General features: G+C 36.3%; 2 protein-coding genes and 1 long non-coding RNA gene across 3 annotated transcripts in view; 2 read left to right on the forward strand and 1 right to left on the reverse strand.

The window, feature by feature from the left end:
- Positions 1–1,404: 1,404 nt before the first annotated feature.
- LOC141403078 (uncharacterized) lies at positions 1,405–3,826 on the reverse strand. Its single transcript, XM_073985244.1, has 2 exons — positions 2,278–3,826; positions 1,405–1,484 (listed from the first exon to the last, which is right to left on the reverse strand). Exons 1-2 carry the CDS (start codon positions 3,824–3,826, stop codon positions 1,405–1,407), a joined length of 1,629 nt encoding a protein of 542 aa, XP_073841345.1.
- A 2,436-nt stretch (positions 3,827–6,262) lies between these two features.
- On the forward strand, positions 6,263–7,356 carry LOC141400880 (uncharacterized). Its single transcript, XR_012412215.1, has 4 exons — positions 6,263–6,569; positions 6,756–6,993; positions 7,059–7,116; positions 7,185–7,356. It is a non-coding gene; the product is annotated as an uncharacterized lncRNA (long non-coding RNA).
- Positions 7,357–19,274: 11,918 nt separating this feature from the next.
- Usp10 (ubiquitin specific protease 10) overlaps positions 19,275–25,130 on the forward strand; it is a 196,388-nt gene continuing 190,532 nt past the window's right edge. Inside the window, exons 1-4 of the mRNA XM_073982135.1 lie at positions 19,275–19,971; positions 21,821–22,496; positions 22,560–23,468; positions 23,533–23,788. Coding sequence (XP_073838236.1) covers positions 21,930–22,496; positions 22,560–23,468; positions 23,533–23,788 — 1,732 coding nt within the window. The 5' untranslated portion in view covers positions 19,275–19,971; positions 21,821–21,929. The remainder of the gene's footprint in view (positions 19,972–21,820; positions 22,497–22,559; positions 23,469–23,532; positions 23,789–25,130) is intronic.

A 25,130-nucleotide genomic window follows, 5' to 3' on the forward strand; every position in this document is an offset into this window, starting at 1 on the left:
GTAATAAATGTCGATTTTAACCACTCCTGTGGGTATAGGCCTGTATCATATATGTTGTTGAATAATTTTGTTAAGAGATCCATGTTTTCATGATTTATTAATTTTAAAATTTCAGAGGGAATCTCATCTGGGCCACACGCTTTTTTATCTTTTAGCGACTTTATTGCAGATTCTATTTCTGCTCTACTTATTGCTGTTCCTGATAGATGTTGCTGGGAGTGCTGCTCAAAGATTGATCTGGTGTCGTCCGTAAATACTTCTTTTATGTAGTCTCTCCATAAAGTTTTCTTTTCATCAATGTCAAATAAGGGTGATCACTCTTTAATTTAAGGTGAGTATAAATTATAAAATCAAATTATTTATAAGTTTTAATTAATTATTTTTATTTATTTTCAGGTTACGGATTCTTTGGACGGTGAGAAGAAGACGAGAGAGAAACGCTTGTAGTTGGCGGGTAAGTATCAACACAACTAATTCATTTTTATTATTTCATTATCCTAATTCTATTTTCTTTCTTTACAGTTACTTCAATGATATTTACATACTATTTTAATACTAATATTTACAACTAAGGAATTCAATAAATCAAGCTACGTTAACATTAAGTAAATAATTCAAATAAAAATGTAAAAATTAAATCAATAAAAATTATAAAAAGAATAAAATGAAATGTGAAATAAAAAACAAAAACAAATATTTATCATGCTCCAACATTCCGGCCCCATTGAAGGACCTCAGGACTTCAACCCATTGGTAGTGGAGCTAATTTTGCAATTGGCCTTTTAAATCTGCCCGTCTTGGTCTGGACCTCTGCTACCCTTACTCTTCCGTCTCTGCCTTCTGCTACGCTGACGACTCGTCCGGTCAGCCACTCTTGGGGCGGCAGATTGTCCTCGTGCACGATCACCAGGCGACCGATCTCGAGGTTGGTTTGAGGCTGGTTCCACTTGCCTTTGCCCTGCAGGCCCAGGATATAATCCCTGGACCAGGCCCGCCAGAACCTCTGCTTGAGAGCGCAGAGCATCTGCCAACGCTTGCAACACGTCAGCTTGTTGGCGCTGTCTTCGTCGACGAATTCTGGCGGCAGCGAACGCAGACCCGCTCCGACTAGTAGATGCCCGGGTGTCAGAGCTTCCTCGTCGTTGGGGTCTGGAGACAGCGGTGCTATGGGGCGACTGTTTAGCACCGCCTCTACTTCTGCGAGCATCGTTACCATCTCTTCTTGTGTCAGCAACACTTTGCCGACAGCTCGCAGAAGCAGGAACTTCGCCTGTTTTACGGCAGCTTCCCACAGGCCCCCGAAATGAGGAGCCCTCGGAGGAATGAACTTGAATTGCACGCTGCACGAGGCTGCGTATTCCTCCACGGCTTTGTGGCTTGCTAGGAACCTCTCTTGCAGTTCCCTCAGTTCTCGGCTGGCCCCGACGAAGTTTGTCGCATTGTCGCACCATATCTTCCATGGGAGCCCACGCCTTGCGGCAAACCTTTTAAAAGAAAGAATAAAAGCATCAGATGACAAATCAGATACTAATTCAAGGTGAACCGCTTTGGACGTAAAACAAACGAAGACGGCAATATACATTTTGGTAGGTGGTCGCCCGCGTATTTTTAATGTAATATCAACGGGACCACAAAAGTCTACGCCTACTATTAAGAAAGGACGTAAAGCTCTCACTCTATCAGTGGGTAGATTTCCCATTACTTGGGTCATCAGCTTTGGCTTATATCTATAGCAATGAATACAATTCCGAACTATTCTGTTACATTCTTCACGGGCATTTATTAGCCAAATTCGTTCACGGGACAAAGCTACTAGGGCCTTTATACCAGCGTGACAATTTTTGAAATGTAAATCTCTCAAATATATCGAAACAAAATGATGCTTTTTTGGGAGCAACAGGGGAAACTTCGTATTATGTGGTAAATTCGCATTAAGCAACCTTCCACCTACTCTTAAGAGAGAAAATGTTCTTTTACACTCAGAGAAATCGTGTATAAACGGCGTTAACTTCTGAAGATTCGATTTTAGGCAGATTGAATTCTTTATTTTAGCAATATCCTCTGAGAAATTGGACTTTTGAACTACTTCGACCAATTTCAGGAAAGACCAATTCAACTCTTGAGCTGTAAGACAGATAGAAATTGGAATCTTTCGCTTCTTAACTCTATCAACGAATCGAAAGATATATGAGACCACTCTAAGAAGCTTTTTATAAGATGAGTGATCATTTATTAATTTTAGAAGAATGCTCTCAGAACATTCCTTATCTGTCTTACTATCTGACGCCAATAAAACTTTGGATTTTCTTACTTCCAATGATTTTTCTTCCTCTGTCAACTCAAAATGTTTGTTGACAGGCCATTTAGACATATCGTCTAACAGAAACTTGGGTCCTTCGAACCATATTGAAGATTTAAGTTCTTCAACACTGCATCCTCTCGACACTATGTCGGCTGGGTTCTGTTTAGTGGGCACATGGCGCCAAATACCGCTTTCTGACCATTCTTGAATTTCTGCGACTCTATTAGAGACGAACGTGGCCAGAGTTGAAGGATGGGTTTTTAACCAATACAGTATAATTTCGGAATCGGACCAGAAGTATACATTTTCAACTTCAAACTTCATCATTGGTTTAATTCGTAACCACATATTTGCCATTAAATGTGCTGCTGATAGCTCCAATCTCGGAAGAGACATTGTTTTGAGCGGTGCTACTTTGGATTTAGCTGTTAAAAGCCGACAAGAAACTCCACTGGAGTCCAAAGCACGAACATAAAAGCAGCAGCCATAGGCTCGCATCGAGGCATCTGAGAACCCATGAATTTGGATCCTCGAGGAAGTGGTCGTGTTTACGAATCTTGGGATTTGAATCGTATCTAACTTCGAAAGGTTAAATTTGAAATCTTCCCATGCTGTATTCAAACGCATAGGAATCGATTCATCCCAGTCTAATTTATTAATCCAAAGTTCTTGCAAGAGCCTTTTTGCTTTGGTAATTATAGGGCACAAGAGACCGAGGGGATCAAACAAACGTGATGATATTGACAAAATGTGTCGTTTTGTAGCCTTCATATCTTGAAAGCCTCCCTCAATATAAAATTTGAAAACATCACTTCTTGGAGCCCAATGAATTCCTAATGCTCTTGCAGTTTCAGAATCTGAGTGCAATAATTTTTCACTGCAACTTGTTTCATTAAAGTCAGGATGATTTGAGAACCATTTGGTCAATTTGAATCCTGCAGAACTGAGAATGGTAGTCACTTGGTCACGAATTGTGAGCAGACTACTCAAATCAGCAGCACCAGTCAATAAATCATCAACATAAAAATCGTTGCGAACAACTTCAGCCCCAATTGGCAAAGTCTCTTTGGACAAATCGCTTAAATGGCTAAGACAACGTATTGCCAGAAATGGCGCAGAAGATGTGCCATAAGTGACCGTCTTCAATTTGAAAATTTGTAACGGATCACTATCGTTTTGTCTCCAAAGGATTAAGTGAAAATCTCTATCTTTCTCGTCAAGTAAAACTTGACGGTACATTTTCTCAATGTCTGCAGTAATTACATATTTATGTAGACGGAAACGAAGCAGAGTGGAGTACAACTCTTCTTGAATAGTTGGACCAACCATCAAGAGATCGTTGAGCGAAACATGTGAAGATGTCTTGCTCGAAGCATCAAAAACGACGCGAAGTTTAGTAGTTGTACTTTGCGGTCGGAAAACACATTGATGAGGAATGAAATAATGTGGCGTATTAGGAATTTTATTATTTGTCATTTCCATGTGACCTAAGTCAAGATACTCTTTCATAAAGGAATTGTACATTTCTTTAGATGTGTCGTCATGAGAAAGTCTCCTTTCCAAAGAGAGAAACCGCCTTTTTGCAGTTTCAAATGACGAACCTAAACGTTTCACATCTTCCTTGAAAGGTAAAGACACTTGAAAGCGCCCTGACGGTAAACGTCGCACATATTTTTGGAAATGTTCCTCACATTTATTTTGCTCATCAGACCAAATCTTTAATGAATTATTTGGAATCTCTTCCAACTCCCAGAATTTTCTAACAATTGCATCAATCGTTTCACTATTCCCTATTGAACTATTTAAATGGCATATAGTAGAAGTGGACCCCTTTGACTCATCGTATTTTCCAGCTACGATCCAGCCAAGCGAAGTTTTTTGTAAAACTGGAAGACTCGGATTTGGTTTGATTTGGCCTACACAAAGAAGTTCGAAGAAAACTTCAGCACCAATTAACAAATCAACTCTCCGAGGTTCATTAAAACTAGGGTCAGCCAGTTCAATATTTTTAGGAATGTTCCAATCAGAAATTGATATCCTTTTATCGGGTTGAATATTTGTTATTGAACTCAATACCCAGAACTTAGACGAAAATTGGGTAGAATTGAGTCTCGACATTATAGACAGTTGGACACTATTCTTTGAGAAAGATGATAACTCAGAAATCCCAGTTAAATTTAATCTGCCACCTTCTCGTTTTACCTTAAGCCTCTGTACCAGGTCCTCAGTAATCAAATTAGGTTGAGAACCGGAATCTAGAAGAGCTCTAGCCAAAATGTATTTCCCAGAACTACTTCTTACCTGAACTAGTGCTGTGGCCAAAATTACGCCTTCACTCGACGCCGAATGGTTGACCGAAGCACTGGAAGTAGAGGGCTGCTCTTGATACAGATTTGAATTTAGATTATCAGAAGCATATCGATGCAGTAAGAAATGGTGTGCACCACTGCATACTCTACACTTCACTCCTGAATTGCATTTGGCCACCGTATGACCCTTCTTCAAACAATTAATGCAAGCAGGGACGGCTTTAATGAATTCAAATCTTTGGAGAACTGGTACAGCAGTAAAAGAAGAACAATTTGTTATGTTATGCTGCAAAGATCTACAGAAGACACACTTTTCTGGAGATTGTTTCTGTTTAGAAACAGAAAGTGAAGTCTTGAAATTCCTTTTAGGCTGATTATCAAATTTGGGTTTGTTTAATTTGGGTCTTGCACCAGAAGACTCCTCAGCAGAAATATGCTGGTATCTTTTATTTAATGCAGCCTCGCAATCAGACCATAATGGGAGCTTTTCGAAGTCAAGCTGTTCTTCCCATTTGGACTTAGTGATTGGATCGACCTTTGACATAACTAAGTGGATTAATATTGCGTTCGTAATCTTCTTGTCATCACCAATAGACAACAAAGAATCATAAATGGCAGAAACAGTGTCAATCATGCTTCGCAAAGCAGAAGCCGAAGGTTTGGTGATCTCAGGAAGATCAAAAAGTTTGGCAATATTATCAAAAAATATTAAGCAATCATTATCATAAACCTTTTTTAAGCTGGCTAATGCTTTGGGGTAATTTTCTTCAGAAATCTGAAAAGCTTTGACTGTGCCAAGTGCTTCATCGGACAAGCATGAAATTAAATGGTTAAACTTCTCTATGTCTGTTAATGTCGGATCTGTATGAACTAAGTTTTCGAAAAGACTTATGAAATTCTTATATTCGGAATATTTTCCGCTGAATTTTGGCAATTTCATGTTTGGCAATCTAGATTGATGCGATTGAGCACAAAAAGAAGTCTCAGGCATACTGCTCCTCCTATTTTTAGATAAAACTCCTAAAAATAGGGACTTTGCCGATACACATAAGTCTTCCAATTCACCACGATCATCATTATCGGGATCTAGAATATCTAGTTCGGATTGCAAATGCATTGCCTCATCAATATATTTGTTTAAAATGTCTAATCGACATTCTAATTCAAATGAATTGAAGGATATTTTCTTTTCTCGGAAAGAAGTCTTAATTCTTTCAATATTTTTTATTATTTTTTCCTGTTGTTGCTTCAAATTGGCTATTTCCGTATCAGGATTACTTTGGTGTTTCTTACCACCAGCCATTTTGATATTAATCAATAAGTTTAAAGGAGTTTCAAACAACAGAAAAACTCTACACACTTTTATATTTGTTAGTGGTAGGAAATGTCAAGTTTATTATCAAATAAACTCTCGCTTTTTTGTAATAAAAATATAATTGTCAGCTTTAAAATAGTATATTAATACTATCTCAATTAATTAATTTTAGTTCGACAATTGAAAACACAAAAATTTCAGTAAATTAGAAATTTTGGAAAATTGCGTAGTCTAAAGCACCCTTAAGTATTTTGTGTATATCGATAACACCGATAACACAATTGATCAAATTGAATAACCGAAGATGGGTACTCAATTACTCACAAAGTATGTGGCACTAATGAAATTAAATCAAAAGAAAAATATTAGAAAAGTGGCAAATGTGCGAAAATAATAATTAAATTATATCAAATTGCCAAAAATAATAAATATTTTGTGTAAATAATTTCACTCGCGAAGTAAAATTGAATAATAATCGCGGAGAGTGGTGCTTTGAAAAGACCAACAACACAAACAATTGGAACGGCTGACAAAGTGAAATACAAAGCGGAATAGGAAAAGAAAAGCAAACTTAATTTAAATGTAATAATTAAGTTTGTGTTATTTTGCCGCGAATAACTATTGCCAAAGCGTTTCACAAAATGTAAATATGTTTTAATGATGAAGCGTATAGTGATAATTTGTGTGAAGTGTATATATTACAGACAAATTTGAACAATTTACAAATTCTCTAAACCTGAACAATTTACAGGTTAGGATTCACACAAATTATTACAACGCTTTTACCTGTGAATCAGAATCACTCTCCTGATTATGTTTGGATTTGCAGAGACGGCAATCACAGAATCGGGGCATTGATGAAGATCTGCAACACAGCAACAGGCAATAATGCGGGAAGTATATATTTTATGTAAAAGGTCTTTATGTTAAGCACGGTTTTTTATTAATGTTCTTCTTCTTCTTTTGCAGCAATTTAGCAAAATTTGGTTTTATAGAAACTTAATAAAACACAACCGACACTTTATATCCCGGGTTTCGGCACCAAAATGATCACTCTTTAATTTAAGGTGAGTATAAATTATAAAATCAAATTATTTATAAGTTTTAATTAATTATTTTTATTTATTTTCAGGTTACGGATTCTTTGGACGGTGAGAAGAAGACGAGAGAGAAACGCTTGTAGTTGGCGGGTAAGTATCAACACAACTAATTCATTTTTATTATTTCATTATCCTAATTCTATTTTCTTTCTTTACAGTTACTTCAATGATATTTACATACTATTTTAATACTAATATTTACAACTAAGGAATTCAATAAATCAAGCTACGTTAACATTAAGTAAATAATTCAAATAAAAATGTAAAAATTAAATCAATAAAAATTATAAAAAGAATAAAATGAAATGTGAAATAAAAAACAAAAACAAATATTTATCATGCTCCAACAAAGGGTTTGTTGCTTTTATTATACAATACATTTGATGACGTCTTTCGGTATGCACCGGCAATTTCTTTTAGTTTTCGATGGAGGTTGAAATCGTCGTGTAGTTTTTGTAGTCTTTCAATCTCCAGACATTGGTTTTTTAGACATTCCGTTTTTGCAGTGCGTATGGAAGCTTGAATTTCCCTATTCAGCTCCCAATATAATTCATGATTAATATTTTTATATTTTCTTCTCTGGTCCATCAAGTTCAATATATCTTGTGTCATCCATTCCTTGTTTTTAGATCGTTTATAATATCCGAGAGTATCTTCTGCTATGGGTTTGAGTTTGCTCTTTACATCGTTCCATATGCTTTCAACATTTTCTCTATTGACTTCGTTAAGTTCTTGGTTTATCCGGTTTTGTATGCTTGTTTTGAAAGCTGCATCGTTGAGTTTCGCTACGTCGAACTTCCGTCGAAATTTTCTTTTCTTCATTACAGCAATCTTTGTTCGCAGCTTCATCATCAGGAGATTGTGGTCTGATGGAACGTCCGCTCCTGGGTAGGTTGAGGTTTTTAAAACCGACGATTTATACCTCGAGTTAATCAAAATAAAATCTATTTGATTGCGTACAATATGTCCTTTTCGATCTTGGGGCGATTTCCAAGTGTACAGCCTTCTTGGGGGGAGACAGAACATTGTATTAGTTATATTCATTTTATGTTCTTGGCAGAACTGAACTAGTCTGTCGCCTCTTTCGTTCCTTTCACCTAGTCCATATAGTCCTGTTATTCCAGGAACTCTTTCTGCTCCTACCTTAGCATTAAAGTCACCTTGAATTATAGTTATTTCGTGTGGCTTTGTCATTTTTAAAAGATCCTCGACTTCCTTGTAGAAAATTTCGATATCGTTATTGCTTTTATCAGCAGTTGGTGCATATACTTGAATAATGTTTATGTCAATAGGCTTACATTTTAATTTAAGAAGTAAAGATCGATCAGATTTCGGGATGAAGGCCGTAACACATTGCGCGACTGCATTTTTTAAAATTACTCCTACTCCATTCCTATGGTTTTGATTGTTATTGCCCGAGTAGTAAATTTTCATGTTTTGAGAAGTGAACTCTCCATTTTTGGGCCACCATGTCTCACTTATTCCGAGGATATCGACGTTTAGTCTTTCCATTTCCGATATAGTGTTGGAGAGTTTACCAGCCTCATAGAGGCTCCGCACATTCCATGTGCCAATTTTTAGATTTTGGCTGGATTTAGCAAATAAAACCTGATAATGCGCTAAATCCGGCTAATGGTGTCATATCTAAATGGCATATAAGCAAGAGTGTATACATTTCCAAGAATTAGTTATAAAATAAAGAAATAACAACTTAAGTTGCAAACATTTTTGCGGTAATTCACGAGACGGAAATTTTAATGGATTGTAGTTGGAGTCCATGTCGAAAGCTGAACTAGTGATGGGAAGGCAACATAAAACGACTTTAGGATGATGAAAGAAAATCAGATGCGCTTGGATTAAATCGAGAACGGAGGAAGTAAGCTCAAATGTGATTTAATTTAATGGAAACCTTTTTTTTTAATTTGTGTTTATATAATAAAGTTCTTTGTGTTCTTGTTTTACACATATAATAAATGCATTTTATTTATATTGGGATATTTCGCAATGGCTTGCATTTTAATTGCATCTTTGGACTGATTAAAAATGCAATCCGAAGAGGTCCTTTAAATTCAATCCAAAACACTACATCAAAAGCTGTGATTTGGATCGAAAATGGAGTGCATCCTAGCTGTGTGCTGTGGAAGCAAAATGGAGTGCATCCTAGCTGCGCGCCCTCTTGTAAAATTCATAAGTGAATTCATAGGAAAAGATGTACTCCAACGGCAATTGTACTGTACACTTGTACTGATTAAAGCTTTTTTCCTTTACTTTTTTAATGGTAAGAGTGGTAAAAGAGAAAAGTGTCAAAATTGCTCTCCATTGAACATTTTTACCAGAAAAGTAAAGGAACGGAAAAATGGTAGATCTGGCAGCAATGTCAAAAAGAAACATAAAAAATCAAATTTCGTCTTTTATTTTACAGGTTTTAATTTATTTTTGTCAGCGTTCGACTTTTTCTTCTGTTTTTCGTCCATTTTCTTCTTCATTGTGAAAAAATATTCAAACAAAAGTCGAAAAATCAGTTCTGCCATTTTTTACCTGCAGAAATTTTGATGGTAGCCTGTGGTAGAAGAGAAAGCCATTTTTTGCTATCTCTCTCCTCTCTCACTCTCTTAAAAATTGCTTCCAGATTTGACACTTTTTGGGGTTAAAGAACGCTTTGCAGGTTAAAAATGGTAACCTCAGGTAAGTAAAGGAACACAGCTTAAACTGCATCCACGGATGCAAACTTTTTGCTGGGTAAACATGTAGTGATTCACCTTTTTGCTGGGCATTTATACCCAGCAAAAATTTTTGGAAGTTGTGCAATTGGAGTTATGATTTCACAACATCTTTCGATGTAGTCCAACAGAGTTATGAAAAATGCACTCCTTTCGATACATTTTATAAGCAGTTGCTGTAGAGATCCCTACAGAAAAAAACAGTTGGTTGATCCCTACACATTTCTTTAAAAGATAAACAAGAGTCTATACATTTCAAAGAATTTCTTATAAAATAAAGAAATCAGTCTAAAGATGCAATAAAAATGCAAGCCATTGCGAAATATCCCAAAATAAATAAAATGCATTTTTTATTTGTGTAAAATAAGAACACAAAGAACTTTATTATAGCTTTGTTCCTTTACTTTTTTAATGGTAAGAGTGGTAAAAGAGAAAAGTGTCAAAATTGTTAAAAATTGCTCTCTCATGAACATTTTTCCCAGAAAAGTAAAGGAACGGAAAAATGGTAGGTCTGGCAGCAATATCAGAAAAAAACATAAAAAATCAATTTTCGTCTTTTATTTCACAGTTTTTAATTTAGTGTTGTCAGTGTTCGACTTCTTCTTCGGTTTTTCGTCCATTTTGTGAAATAATCGTCAAACAAAAGTCGAAAAATCAGTTCTGCCATTTTCTACCTGCAGAAATTTTGCCGGTAGCCTGTGGTAGAAGAGAAAGCCATTTTCGCTCTCTCTCCCCTCTCACTCTCTTAAAAATTGCTTCCAGTTTTGCCACTTTTCGGGGTTAAGGAACGCTTTGCAGGTTAAAAATGGTAACAAATGGTTAAAATGGTAACCTCAGGTAAGTAAAGGAACACAGCTTATATAAACACAAATTAAAGAAGTTTCCAATAAATTCAATCACATTTGAGCTTACTTCCTCCGTTCTCGATTTAATCCAAGCGCATCTGATTTTCTTTCATCATCCTAAAATCGTTTTATGTTGCCTTCCCATCACTAGTTCAGCTTTCGACATGGACTCCAACTACAATCCATTAAAATTTCCGTCTCGTGAATTACCGCAAAAATGTTTGCAACTTAAGTTGTTATTTCTTTATTTTATAACTAATTCTTGGAAATGTATACACTCTTGCTTATATGCCATTTAGATATGACACCATTAGCCGGATTTAGCGCATTATCAGGTTTTATTTGCTAAATCCAGCCAAAATCTACCAGATTTCCCATACAAAAATAAATCATCCTATTGAGTGGATTTGTTTTAAATCTGGCATAAATCCTCGTATACAACTCTGTTTTTAGCAACATGTTGCTAGAAAATACAAAAAGTTGCAAGCTGGCACAAGAAACAAGGTAGATGCATCGGTGAATTGCTACACTAAAAACAATTTAAAATGTAAAAATTTGTAAACAAGGCGGAAAAAATAAATTTGTTTTGATGTACAAAGTTGATTTTAATCAACCAAGACTAATATTTATGATGTCTAAACGATAAAATAATTCGTTTATTTATTTTAGATGGGCAAACTGCGATAAAATTATAATTTATTTGCTCTTTAGTTAGAATTAGTAACATAATATGCTAACATTTTCAGTATTACACTATGTTTACATTTACGAAATCCACTCGATTTCAACTGTCAATTTCATTGCTCAAACGTCAAATGAAATCCAATCGATTTCAGATGAGTTTTCATTTGACGTATACACAAAGGAATTGACAGATGAAATCACGTGGATTTCGTAAATGTAAACATAGTATTAAACAATAAATTTGTAATTTGACGTATGTTTTTTAAGACGAAATCAATTTACAAAAAAATCTTTTGACGTTTCACATTCGTGCAGATGGGCTGATGCATCCACCTTGGTAATTGTGTTATGAACAAAAATCAGCTGACTGCCATTTAAATCCTCCAAAATGTATATCTAAATGCAATGAGATTTGTACTGGATTTATTAAATCCAGTCGAGGATTTATGGCTAGTCTAAATGAGCTATTATCTTTTGAAGAAATGTGTAGGGATCAACCAACTGTTTTTTTCTGTAGGGATCTCTAGAGCAACTGCTTATAAAATGTATCGAACGGAGTGCATTTTTCATAACTCTGTTGGACTAGATCGAAAGATGTTGTGAAATCATAACTCCAATTGCACAACTTCCAAAAATTTTTGCTGGGTGGGTACGTGTGAAAATAAACACGTATCCTTCACTAAGTTGTTTAAAATTTATTATAATATTAGTGTACAATTCAAAAATTCATTCTACAACAATAATTATGGATAATTGCAACGAAAAAATTGTTTTTTAAAGTCGTAATGTCGGCAGAATAGAACTTAATTTTTAGGTAGGTAATGAAATAGGGTAATCTTTTCCAAAAATGATTTATTTATCTGAAAGATAGCTCATTGGTTATAGAAAATTAAAAAAATAAACATGAATGTTTGATATGCATGAAAAAAAAAATGGCGAAAAAAATATCTTGGTTTGCATATTATAGCATACTGTACATGACTTTTTGAGAACGGGAAAGTGCGACTGACCAAAGGTTATCCAGATAGAAATCTCCTACCCATTAGAGATCCCCAACACCGGGGTGTTATGCGTAATACTCGTGGGTACTTGTTATGTAGTGGGGTACCTGTAAACTGTATTTGAACGGAGCCTCGTTGATACCTGGACGAATTAACGGGTAACGAACTTGGTTTGTCAAGCATTTGCCGTGGTAATCAATGCCACGGTCGACCTCTTGACCTTCCAACAACTCAATAACGTATGGATACTCGAACTTTAAAAAAAAACCAAAAAACAAAAACCTTCAAATGTCTTGGCACCCTCAGTCTTCACTTCTACAAGTGCAACTACCTCCTCGAGAAATTTCAGGTGGAAAGTTTTATACTCCCAAGGAAAACTTAATACCAAATTTCAGCCATTTCGGAGGGATATTGAGGCCACAATCATCAAAATACCAGAAATCCGGAGGTACCGTTATATGGGGGCTATATGAAGACGTGGACCCATGCGGACAAATTTCAGGTGTAAAGTTTCATACCTCTAAGTCACGGTCCACACTAGCGTGAATTTCATTAAAAAATTTAATGAAATTAGGTGTTCTTAATTCGAATTCCCCACTACAGCAATTTTATGATTTTAAGCTTGGTTTACATTTACGAAATCCACTCGATTTCAACTGTCAATTCCATTGTTTAAACGTCAAATGAAATCGAATGGATTGCAGATGAGTTTTCATTTGACGTGTACACAAAGGAATTGACAGTTGAAATCGAGTGGATTTCGTAAATGTAAACCAAGCATTACTCTACTATGGACGTCGATCTAGAGACGCATAATTTCATATCAAAATTTCAGTGAAATTACTGTAGTGTGGCCCGGGACTAACGAAAACTTATGCCCGTAATTTCTACTCGTAGTTATCTATGAGTTCATAGATATCCCCCGTGTAAGCAAAATTTCATAATTTTATTCCGTAGGTAACGTTACCGGGTCGAAAACGGTCGTGATACTTACACCAAGGATTTTGCCTGGTTGATCATTGCCAATGTGTTAAAAATTGTAAAACACTTATGTATATGTGGCAATGTTTTACGAAATAATGAATGACAATCACCAATGTTACCTCACGTTTACAAAATTTACACGCCTCGGTAAATGACACGTCGAAATTACCAAACGCGTAGGTAAAATAACTAATAGGTAGCTACCTACCCGGTTACCTAGGGCTAGAAATTACGGGCATTAATACCACATTTCAGCCATTATTTTTGCATATACTCATTTTATGCAAATATGTCAAAATATGCACGATATACAAATGTGCTGGATTCCGCTGTCTAGTAGAGATGGCAAATAATCGACGGCACTATCGATAATATCCATTATTTTTTAAAAATTCAATATCGATAGATAGTTTCGTCTATCGATATTATCGGACTAAAAATCCCTAACCTAAAATCTATAGAAATTATGCGGTTTTGTGGACGTGAGAAAGTAGTTGTGAAAAAACAGTAGTAGAATTTTGTTAAAAATAAAAAGGTTTTATTGCATTTTTGTGCAATTTTTATTAAATAAAAGCAATTGTTATTATTTCTGTGAAGTACTTGTGCAAAATGTCAACAAAAGCATAGATATTAGCTTTGTTCCTTTACCTTTTTAATGGTAAGGGTGGTAAAAGAGAAAGTGTCAAAATTGCTCAAAATTGCTCTCTCATGCACATTTTTACCAGAAAAGTAAAGGAACGGAAAATGGTAGATCTGGCAGCAATGTCAAAAAGAAACATAAAAAATCAATTTTCGTCTTTTATTTCACAGTTTTTAATTTAGTTTTGTTAGTGTTCGACTTTTTCTTCTGTTTTTCGTCCATTTTCTTTTCATTGTGAAATAATCGTCAAACAAAAGTCGAAAAATCAGTTCTGCCATTTTTTACCTGCAGAAATTTTGCTGGTAGCATGTGGTAGAAGAGAAAGCCATTTTCGCTCTCTCCACTCTCACTCTCTTGAAAATTGCTTCCAGTTTTGCCACTTTTTGGTGTTAAGTCCCAATTTACATTAGGCGAGTTTACTTGCGGTAATTGTCAGTTTGTCGGTGAAAGAGGGTGTTGAGAGGTAAAGGGTTACCATATTCCTTACCCCTCTCTTCATCAAACTGACAATTGCCGCAAGTAAACTCGCCTAATGTAAATTGGGACTTAGGAACGCTTTGCAGGTTAATGGCAAAAATGGTAACCTCAGGTGAGTAAAGGAACACATCTATTTCCGGACCGCTTAAGCGGGGTACACACGATCAGCTTTGACAGTCAGTTTTGCTCAAATAATCGGCTGCTTGCCAGTGTGGCCGTTCATTTTCGACAGTCATCAGGCAACCACAAAATATTTTGTGGTTGCTGGACAGTTTGAGATTTATCGATTTTTCGGAATTATCGATAACTGTTCAACTGTCCAACCGTCCAGCTGCTGGCAAACCATCGATATTCCCAACATTAAGTGGGGTTCAGACGATTAGTTTTGACTGACAGCTTTTGGTCAAATATCGATTGCTTCAGTTTTGTTGTGCTGTTCGTAGCGGCCAAACAGTCATTCAAGTTGGATGACAAACCAACAGTCAAGTTGAAAAATTACTGTGTTCATATATCTATAAAATCATATAAATAACAACTTTTATTAATAAATATGGATGACAAAAAGATTGGATGTGCATTTTTGATCATTTCGCTTTTAGAGGAAGAAAATAAAGTGACAAGAAGAAGGAAGTGGGTAAAAAAATGGATAGCCTCCCGAAAACAATATTCACATGTGAATATTTTAAAAGAAATTCGAGATTCTGAGCCAAACGCTGTCCACTCCAGCTCCAGAAGATTCAGATTGCTTTATTGTTTTCAATTCCCTTCTGTACGATGAGCGGATTACGTTTATTTTCTTCTTGACGTCGTCAATAGAACAATCCTTCTTGTATTTCTTCATAACATTTAGTAGTTCTCCATATGCTTTTGTTTTAATGTCGCGCATCATATATTCTGGACTGGTTATGTCCCAGAGGCATCTTTGCATTTCGTAGCAACGAAAAATTCCTTTAAAAATTCATTTTCGTTGTCCATGTTTGTCGTTTTGTTTGCAATTTTTTGCTTGGCCGATATTAAAATGAAGGAAAAGATTTTTGTCTGCTATTTTTATCTCTTATTTGCAATAATAATCAATCAAATTAATAAAAACACACGACTTTTTTAACTTTTATTTGATATTTACTCTGCTAATTTATTCCTTGACTGACGTTGTTTCGTTCACACGGTCAAACAAACAAACAACCAACAGCTGACTGTCCAACATCCACAAAAAATTTTGTGGTTGCCTGATGACTGACAAAAATGGACGACCACACTGGCAAGCAACCGATTATTTGAGCAAAGCTGTCAGTCAAAACTGATCGTCTGAACCCCACTTTAGATATTTTCGATATAATATTTTTAAATATCGATTGCTATCGATATTATCGTAAAGTTGTCAACACCATTAATTTGGAGATGAAAATGGCTGAAATGTCAATGCTTTTCTTGACATTTTGCACAAGTAGTTCACAGAAATGTAAAAGAGAGTAAAAAATTAGTTTTTGCTCTGTTCCAGAACCTGCAAGAAGCTACTACATTTTACTACGATAACATTTTTTCCTTGTGTTATCGGAAAAAAATAGTAAAAATTAGTAGATTCTTGCAGTACTGGAACAAACCATTTATTTTATAAAAATATGTATTAACAAAATACATTTTACTTTTCCGAAAAATGTGTACGTGTGACTACGGACTTACTTTCTCACAAACACAAAACCGAAAAACAGCGAAATTTCTATTTATTTCAATGAATTTTAGGTTGTTCCGATAATATCGATAGGTAAAACTATCTATCGATATTTAATTTTTAAAAAATAATCGATTTTGTCGGTAGTGCCATCGATTTTTTGCCAGCTCTAGTACACACGATCAGTTTTGACTTTCGATTTTTCGGAATTATCGATAACTGTCCAACCGTCTAACAACGACAAAATATTTTGTGGTTGCCTGATGACTGACAAAAGTGAACGGTCTTTTACTGAAGTTTTCATGTGGTTGTTGTAACGCAACGCTCAATGCGCCGTATGTGCAGCGGCCTTAAAGCTGAAAACAGATACAACGTTTGGGTAAAGTTTTGTGTCGTTTTGGCCGTTTTTACACTGTTGGGCATGATGCCGAAAAATTCAAATTCATTTGAAATATATGCCGACAAACAGATAAACGCTGGACTTTGGTATCGTCGTCGCCCTGTTGTTGTTGTTTTTTTCTCGACGCACAACGCAAAACTTTAATCAAACGTTGTATCTGTTTTCAGCTTAACTCATTTTGCTGTTACCGACAAAAATCGGTAAAATTAAATCGCAAAATTATGACTAAAACATAAAGAAAAGTTGGCAGCACTGTTTGTGTCGGTAGAGGCTAGTGACTAGAGCTGGCAAACCATCGATATTCCAAACATTAGATATTTTCGATATAATGTTTTAAAATATCGATTGCTATCGATATTATCGTTAAATTGTCATCGCCATTAATTTGGAGATGAAAATGGCGGAAATGTCAATGATTTTCTGGAAATTATGCAAAAGTAGTTCACAGAAATGTAAAGGAGAATATACAAATGCTTTTATTTTATAAAAAATGTAAAAAAATACATTTTATCTTACCGAAAAATGTGTACGTGTGACTACGGACTTACTTTCTTACACACACATAACCGAAAAGCGGCGAAATTTCTATTTATTTCAATGGATTTCAGGTTAGCGGTTTTTATTCCGATAATATCGATAGGCAAAACTATCTATCGATATTGAGTTTTTAAATAACAATCGATATTATCGATAGTGCCATCGATTTTTTGCCAGCTCTACTAGTGACTACTATCTATTCATCGTTAACTTACCGACAATTTTCGTTAATTATCGAAATTAGAAGCATTTTAATTTTACCGACAATTATCGATAACAGCAAAAATGAGTTACAGAATCCCACTACTGTAGCCTGCATTGTTTCTGTTAAGGGTAATGTTTCTATATATTTTTTCATTAACATTTTTTGTTGCATGTATTAGGCCTGTTCGATAACTTCGCAAGTAAAAAGTATTTGCAAGTACTTGCAACTTCTTCTCATTTTTCTTTTACTGAACAAATTTTTTATCGAATAGCATTTTGTAAAAGTTTATACAAATTTGAACACACTTTTGTGTTATCGAACAGACCTATTATGTCTTGTCTTTATTAGCTCTGTTCCATTACGTGCCTGAGGTTACCATTTCTTACCATTTTTAACCTGCAAAGTGTTCCTTTACTAGGCGTTTACACCAGGCAGTTTGTCTTCAAATATAACTCTGATTTACTAACACATACATATATTTGTCGTTTGGCTCCCAGCTGTCCATCATTTTTTCAAAGACAGTCGGGTTAACAAATTTTTGACATTTTTCTGAAAAAGCAGTGAGATGATAATTCAAATGTGCTGAAAACAAAAGAACTTGTACAAAAACAAAATAAGAGAACGGAAAACGAAAACAAATCGTTGATTTTCATTCATAATTTTACAACTGTTTCTGCAGTTGTCTGGACGCCTACGTCACACAGGCAAGTTTTGGGGTTTTGACAATCAGTACATGAACTCAACTGTCCTGTCATTTGTAAACGCAGGGTTACTTTCAAAAGCATACAATTTATATGAGACCAGTTCACCACTTTTACAATTTTTTGCCACTGTTACCATTTTTAAAAGTAAAGGAACAGACCAATTATGTCTGTTCGTTTAGTCTAGGTCAACACTAGAGTAAATTTCATTAAAAAGTTTCATGAAATTAGGCGTCCTTAGGTCGAATTCCCCACTACAACAATTTTATGATTTAGCTCTACAATGGAACTCGATCTAGAAACGCATAATTTCATGAAGTTTTTCAATGAAATTACTGTAGTGTGGACCGGGACTTACTTACAATTTGTACAAACTGTTACTGGTTGTTGTTCGTTTACTCTACAGTACCATACAAAATACCTTAGTCGATAACGGCGTGTCTAAGACACCACTTGTAGAGAAGTTGTACAAGGCTGAAATACTCAGAAAATGTCGCCAACATTACTGAGGGGCATTTTGCCACCGTTGAAAAGTGTTTGATGTTGACTGGCCGGGGAATCGAACCCACGACCTTTAGCGTGCAAGGCGGGTGTGCATACCATTGCACCACGGTGGCACCGATTACAAGAAGTTAATGGACTTGTACAAATTTGTACAAATTATTGAGTGAAAATTTTGACAGTTTACATTACAAAAAAAGTTGCTTTGTTGTAGCAATTCGCCGATGCATCTACCTTTTTAATTGTACCACGCTTGGTTGTATATCTTTCTCTAAAACCACACGCTGAAACTTTCATACGAAACTTCCCATTATTTTGGCGTTCTTAGGTCGAGTTCCCCAATACAGTAATTTCATAAAATTACTTTAGTATCTCAGTACTCACACGCGCAAAATTTGCGGCGAAACTTTCCCATTATTTTGGCGTTCACAGATCGAGTTCCATACTAAAGTAATTTTATGAAAATGCTGTATTGGGGAACTCGATCTATGAACGCCAAAATAATGGGAAAGTTTCGTCGCAAATTTTGCGCGTGTGACTACTGAGTATGGAACTCGATCTATGAACGCCAAAATACTGGGAAAATTCGAATGAAAGTTTCAGCGTGTGGCTTTAGTGTTTGACAATACTTTTTTCGACAAAATGTGGGAACGAAAATTGCATTGTGTGATTGCCTACCATAATATAAACAAAAGTGCCGGCATGGTACAAATACACAGGTAGCCGCATCGGCAATTGTTGGTAACATAAGATGTCAAAATTTGACATCAACTGAATGCAATTGACACATTATGTTACCATCAGCTGGCATGATAATGCTACCTGTATTATTGTACCATGAGTGCCGGTTAGCGATGTCGCCGCCAATAAATTCTTCCAACGCCGTTGCCTACGAATATCTGTCTATGGCTCGGTTCTCTGATGTCGGTCGCAACGTGAAAATTGAAAATATTTCCGCATAATTCTTATGAAAATTTTACAATAATAATATACGAATTAACTGGAATCTACAAGAACACGAAACGACCAATAATTAATGTTGAACCGCAACGTTCATAATAAAGATATCAATTAAATTATAGGTTGTGTTTTTCGTTGGCCAGTAGGCCAAGACAAACAGCCAACAGCAAAAATTTGCAACAAACAAAAAAACAAGCAGGAATTTTTTGAATATTTGTCCGACGAATTCCTTTGCATTACTACAGTTGTAAAGTGGCAGAAAGTTAAGCCGGCCAGAAGCAAATAAGTGGTTCCAAAGACTCCAACAGGAATCGTCTTCTGATTTTTTGTGTTAAGTTTGCATGTGTGTGTTTGTGCCGTTTAAATAAATCACATTAGAGCGGTGCGGAGCTTGAAGAAAAACGGAGGAAATATTTTTGCTGATACCACCGCTTACACACACGCTGACACAAAAGAAAGTTGACCAACAGCCGGGGCCGGACAACTATCCATCTTTGTTTGAGTGAAGGAAGCGTAAAAGGGTTTATCTAGCAGAAAAGTCACAGGAACACATCAGCAACAACAAAAATTAACCTATGACATGTTTTTAGTTCATAGTCTGAAAACGGAAACGGCCAATAGGTAAGAAGTAATTTATTTCACTTAGAGAAGTGACGATGACACGCAATTTTGTCGTTTTTTGTTATTTAAGCGTACGTATTATGTTACAGCATTACTACTCCACCACAGCAATGCTAATCCACATTCAACACCACAGCAAGTGTTCAACTAGTGATTGTCCTTTGCGAAAACATGCTGAGAATATAAACATCTAGCCGGTACTGGTGTTTCAAAACATATTTCATTAGCTAATTAGTTCTTTGCATACTCCGGGCAGAAATATTGCTGTTTTTTGCACTAAATGTGTCATAGATTTTGAAAAAGTCTTAGCAACTGCTGGTGTTTCATTTATATACATATGTACATACATATGTAGGTATTACGTACATGTCGATATGTTTGCACTGTGCTATTCATGTGCCACCGAATATCTTCAATTTATTGCTATTCTTTGGCTTGTTTATATGAGAAGATTTTTACCAAACAAAAAGAAACCACATTCGATTACATTACTACATATTACTTTAAAGTTACAATTGGGTACAACCGAGCAGAAGTTGGCAACATCCATATTATATTTAAAATAGGAATGAGAAATAGTATTCACAAATTTATTGATTTTACAAGCAGCACAAATAGATGTCATAGTAATAGATCAATATGACCGTTGGACAACTTTTCCAGTACAAATTGTTCAGTAATCTCTCCCAAAGCTAGATAAGCTTCCGGGAGTGCAGGGGACGTATGTCACGTTATCTCATGATAAAGATGGGTGCGCCACATGGATGAATATTATAACAAATCAATATAAACAAATCAATAATCAATTACCACCGGAAATCAAAATGGTCTGTCCACCATTTCAGATTTGTTTGAGAAAGAGAAACTTCTTGTGCTGTCACCAACAAAATACAGTGTGATTATTTTTAGCGTCTTGGGCCAAAATGGTAAAGGCATATTATTACATACCGCATGTTACCATGTACCTGACCTGCTAAGAAGGCTATACAACCGTTGAATTCAGAGAGTGCAGAAGTAGTCCTACAGGGGTGTTAACTGTGTTATGCCTATCGGTGGCTTTCGAAATTTAAAGTATGGTAACAACTGGATTTGAACGGAGCCCGGTTGATATCTGGGCGCCTTAACGAGTAAAATTATATTTTACCATGATATTTTACCATTAAGAAGGCTATATACATATATTGAATTCCGTTGAATTCAGTCCCTCCACAATATCTTGGATGTGCCAACTTTTGTTAAAAAACCTGAAAACAAAACTATAACTGATGTTAGTTTAATGCATCTAAACTAACACGTAGGTTTTAACTGCATTAACCTGGGTGCCAACGTGGTGCAATGGTATGCACAACCGCTTTGCACGCTGAAGGTTGTATGTTCGATTCCCCGGCCAGTCAACATAAAATTTTCAACGGTGGCAAAATACCCCCCTACAAGTGGTGTCTTAAGATACGCCGTTCGGACTCTGCGATAAACAGTAGGTCCCATGTCATGGACCTAATTATGAATCGGGGTGCACTCATTGATATGACAGAAGTCTCCCTTGTCCCGTACGAGATTTTTGTGGAACAATTATTATAAGTGCATTAACCTACCTGTACCTAACAGTTGCGTGACACAAAAAACAGGACTGTAGTTACGGGTGAGGGTTTCATCACGGAACTCGACGAGATAAGTGGCTGTTATAAACATACAGAGCAGAGTTTTCACAACCTCACCGAGGAGAAAGTTCCCCTACATAAAAGTTTAAGTTGTAATCTTATAAATATTCATTTTTAAATCCTGTCTTATTTTTTGCCTCATCCAATTTTTTATTTATCTAATTGAAACTTCCATTTTTCCTTTGTTCTAGAATTTGATGACATTTTTGTCTTAAATAAAAAAACACAAGTTTTTATAGTTTTTGGACGGATTGGAAACTACTGCAAAGTTGGCATCAGGTGCGTTTTTAAATCTTAACTATGGCGCAGTATACGCAGCCGGTTGTTGGTCAGCAATCATCGCCACCCCAACAACAACAACAGCAGCAACAAACACAAAATACAACGACACAAGTCCCAAACAACAACAATAATAACATGAATGCCAATAATAACAACAATCAAGCTCCAACTACTCCCACTGGAGTAGTAACAGCGGTGGCATTAACAAACACCAACAACAATCAAACTCAAACCGTAGCTGTAGCACCACCACCTGTAGCTAACACTGGCAACAACAACTATGCAACACCGCAAAATCCAATACCGGGTGTGGTGGGCGTGTATAATCCTCAAATGCATGCTGCTAACATGTATGTTCCTGCCACTGCCCATCATGGAATGTCGGGACATCATCATCCCCATCCTCAACCGGGTGCCGTGTACTCAACCATGATACCAGCTCCGCTGTCGAGCAATGTTTATGTAAATAACGTCACTGCCAATGTCAATTTACATGGTTGGCCACAAACTGCTGTTCCCCATGGTGGGTGGATACATTCAGCTGGAACTCCACATTACATACATGGTGAATTACCACCAGAACAGGTAACTTTTTAACCAAATTTCTTAATTAAAATAATAACTTATTTGGACATTCTTTCGTTTAAGGGCGGTCCCGTAATGCAACCCATGCCAGTGCCAATGGCTTTACCTCCAACGGGCCAAATGATGAATACCCACTCTGGAGGTGGAGGCGGACGTGGACCACGACGTGGACGAGGTCGAGGCGGTGGCAGTGGCTCTCGTCGCAATGACTACAATTCACAGCGTCATACTCCACAACAACAACAACAGCAGCACCATCACCACCAGGCTCAACAGCATGAAGGAAGCCCTGCTCCACCAGGAGCTGGTGCTCAAAACACAAATCAACAGCCGTCACAAGAACAACAAGCCGTTGAGTCGCAACAAATAATGTCTAGCATACCCTACGTCGCTGCTCATCCACAGGGCCCATACGCTACACACGCTCCACAATATCAATATGGTTATCCACCATATTTCCCTCCACAACAACCAATAATTCATGCAGGTCAAAATCCAGCAGCCCAACCGGCCGCTGGTGCTCCCTTTTATATTTCACCAATGCCAGTCTATAATAATCCACACATTTATAATTACGGCTACTTTATTCCGCCCGTTGTCAATCAGGCCGAATATCCGTACATGCCGACGGAAGACGTGATGGCTGGCCAAGTGGTCGATGAACGCCAAGCCAGTGGTGAAGGCTCTACCATGATCTGGCATCCACCACATATATATCCCGGCGAAGAGTATGTCATGAATCCAAATGAAATGCATTCTATTGCCACAGATGATATAAATCAAAATGCCGGTTCAACTACCGAAACGCCCACAAGTATGTTGAGTCCCAACTATACTCCAATCTATGATCCACAAATGCATGAAATGCAACAACAAATGGGCGTTATGCAAATCTATGAAGATCCTCAAATGGGTCAAATGCAAGTAATGCATACTCAAGGAACAGCAGCAACGGGACCAATAGCACCACATGTTAGTTAAGTTCTATTACAAACAAGTATATCTTACTAATACCATTGGGTTTTTTCTTTTTTAGATTGAAGATGATGTCTCTGAATGTGGTTCTCAGCGTTCGGCGCAGATACAAATGGTTCCAGCCGGTGCTATAATCACACCGGGCGTGGCTTCGGCTGCTCCTCCGACTCAGTTGCAGCAGCAACAACAGACTAATCAAATCAATGAACAATTGCCTATGCATCAACAACAACAGCAATTTATTTCTGTTGCCGGTAGTGGTCCCATTTCAATTGATCAAACTACATCGACGAATCAACAACAGAATTTGTCAAGCGGTAAGTCCTTTGATTTGTGAAATTATACTTAATAACATAACATTATCGAATTGAAATTATGGATTTGATATTGCGTAGGAAGAATATCCCAACTCATACGCACTTTTCTCTTTCATAGTTAAAACTTTAGTTCATGTAGCCCAACTGAACAGGGAACAAATAAAAAAATTGCGAAAGTTTTTGCGATTGTCATAACACGGCATCACATAAGGCCGTCCGAAACCTGTTATTTCAGAAAAATGCAGAACCATTACACATTATCTGCATCTATTACCGGATTTCCCTATTTTGTGTCTGAATGGCGACGATGCATCCATCAACTGCTTCCCGCACATTGTTTCTGATACGTCAATTTAGTGATAGTTTGACATCATTGATTAACTGTTAATGTTCAGTTCCAGAATAAAAACATTGTAATTGTAATAACGGAATCATTGTAACGCAATAATATGGCCAGGCCCGTATCACTGATATCTACTAATCTACGTAAAAATTTTTCTTTGATAAATTTTTTATACCCTCAGCATTTATGCTAATGACCATCATTGGAAATCATGGAAAATGTTGTCAATTCTTTCATATTCCATTTTCAAAAACTTGTTTTTCTTTTCGCGCAACATCAACAAATTTTGTGTACAAAATAAGAAAAATTTCCACAGTACAAATCCGATGGCGAGCAAATTTTTGGTTGTTGCGGACAAAAGTTATCGCGGTTTTACTTCTGCTTTTAAGAAAAAATGTAAAAACTTTAATTATTTTAAAGACAATTATCACTAAAAAGTTATCACGAAGCGATGTCAGTGAGTATATTGCATAATATCTGTAAAATGTTACTCAGTATTTGCGAAATTTGCAAAAAATGGACAAAATTTTAAATGCAAACCGACTTTTTTTGATATATATGACCACTTACTTACCCGTCAAAAATTACAAACAAAATTTTAAATCAAAACTTCGGGGGGAATCAAATGAAACCAAAATGTTATAAAAATAAAATGGAAGTTATCTACATACATATATACACTATGTGTAATTTGTCATGTTTTATTAACCATATTCTGACACCGCAGTGTGATAGAAGACCAAAAAGACCAACTTTCGCGGTTATAGGCCTCCAAAGGTTTGAGGCTTTGATGTCAAAGGCATCGTTTTTCAGGATCATATCTTCCAAACCATTAAGAAATTTTATTTTCTCTCAGAGAACTGCAGCTCTTGTCTTAAGGAACAAAAGTGGTGAACACATAAAATCCATCAACTACATCTGCAAGGTGAAAATCGGCAAGGTCAAATTTCTTTTAAAATTGTTTCTCGGGTTGTGGTCTAAAGATATCGCACCGATCAA

Source organism: Musca autumnalis, unplaced genomic scaffold, assembly GCF_047663935.1.
Source record: "Musca autumnalis isolate F117 unplaced genomic scaffold, ASM4766393v1 scaffold_4, whole genome shotgun sequence".
NCBI lineage: Eukaryota > Metazoa > Arthropoda > Insecta > Diptera > Muscidae > Musca > Musca autumnalis.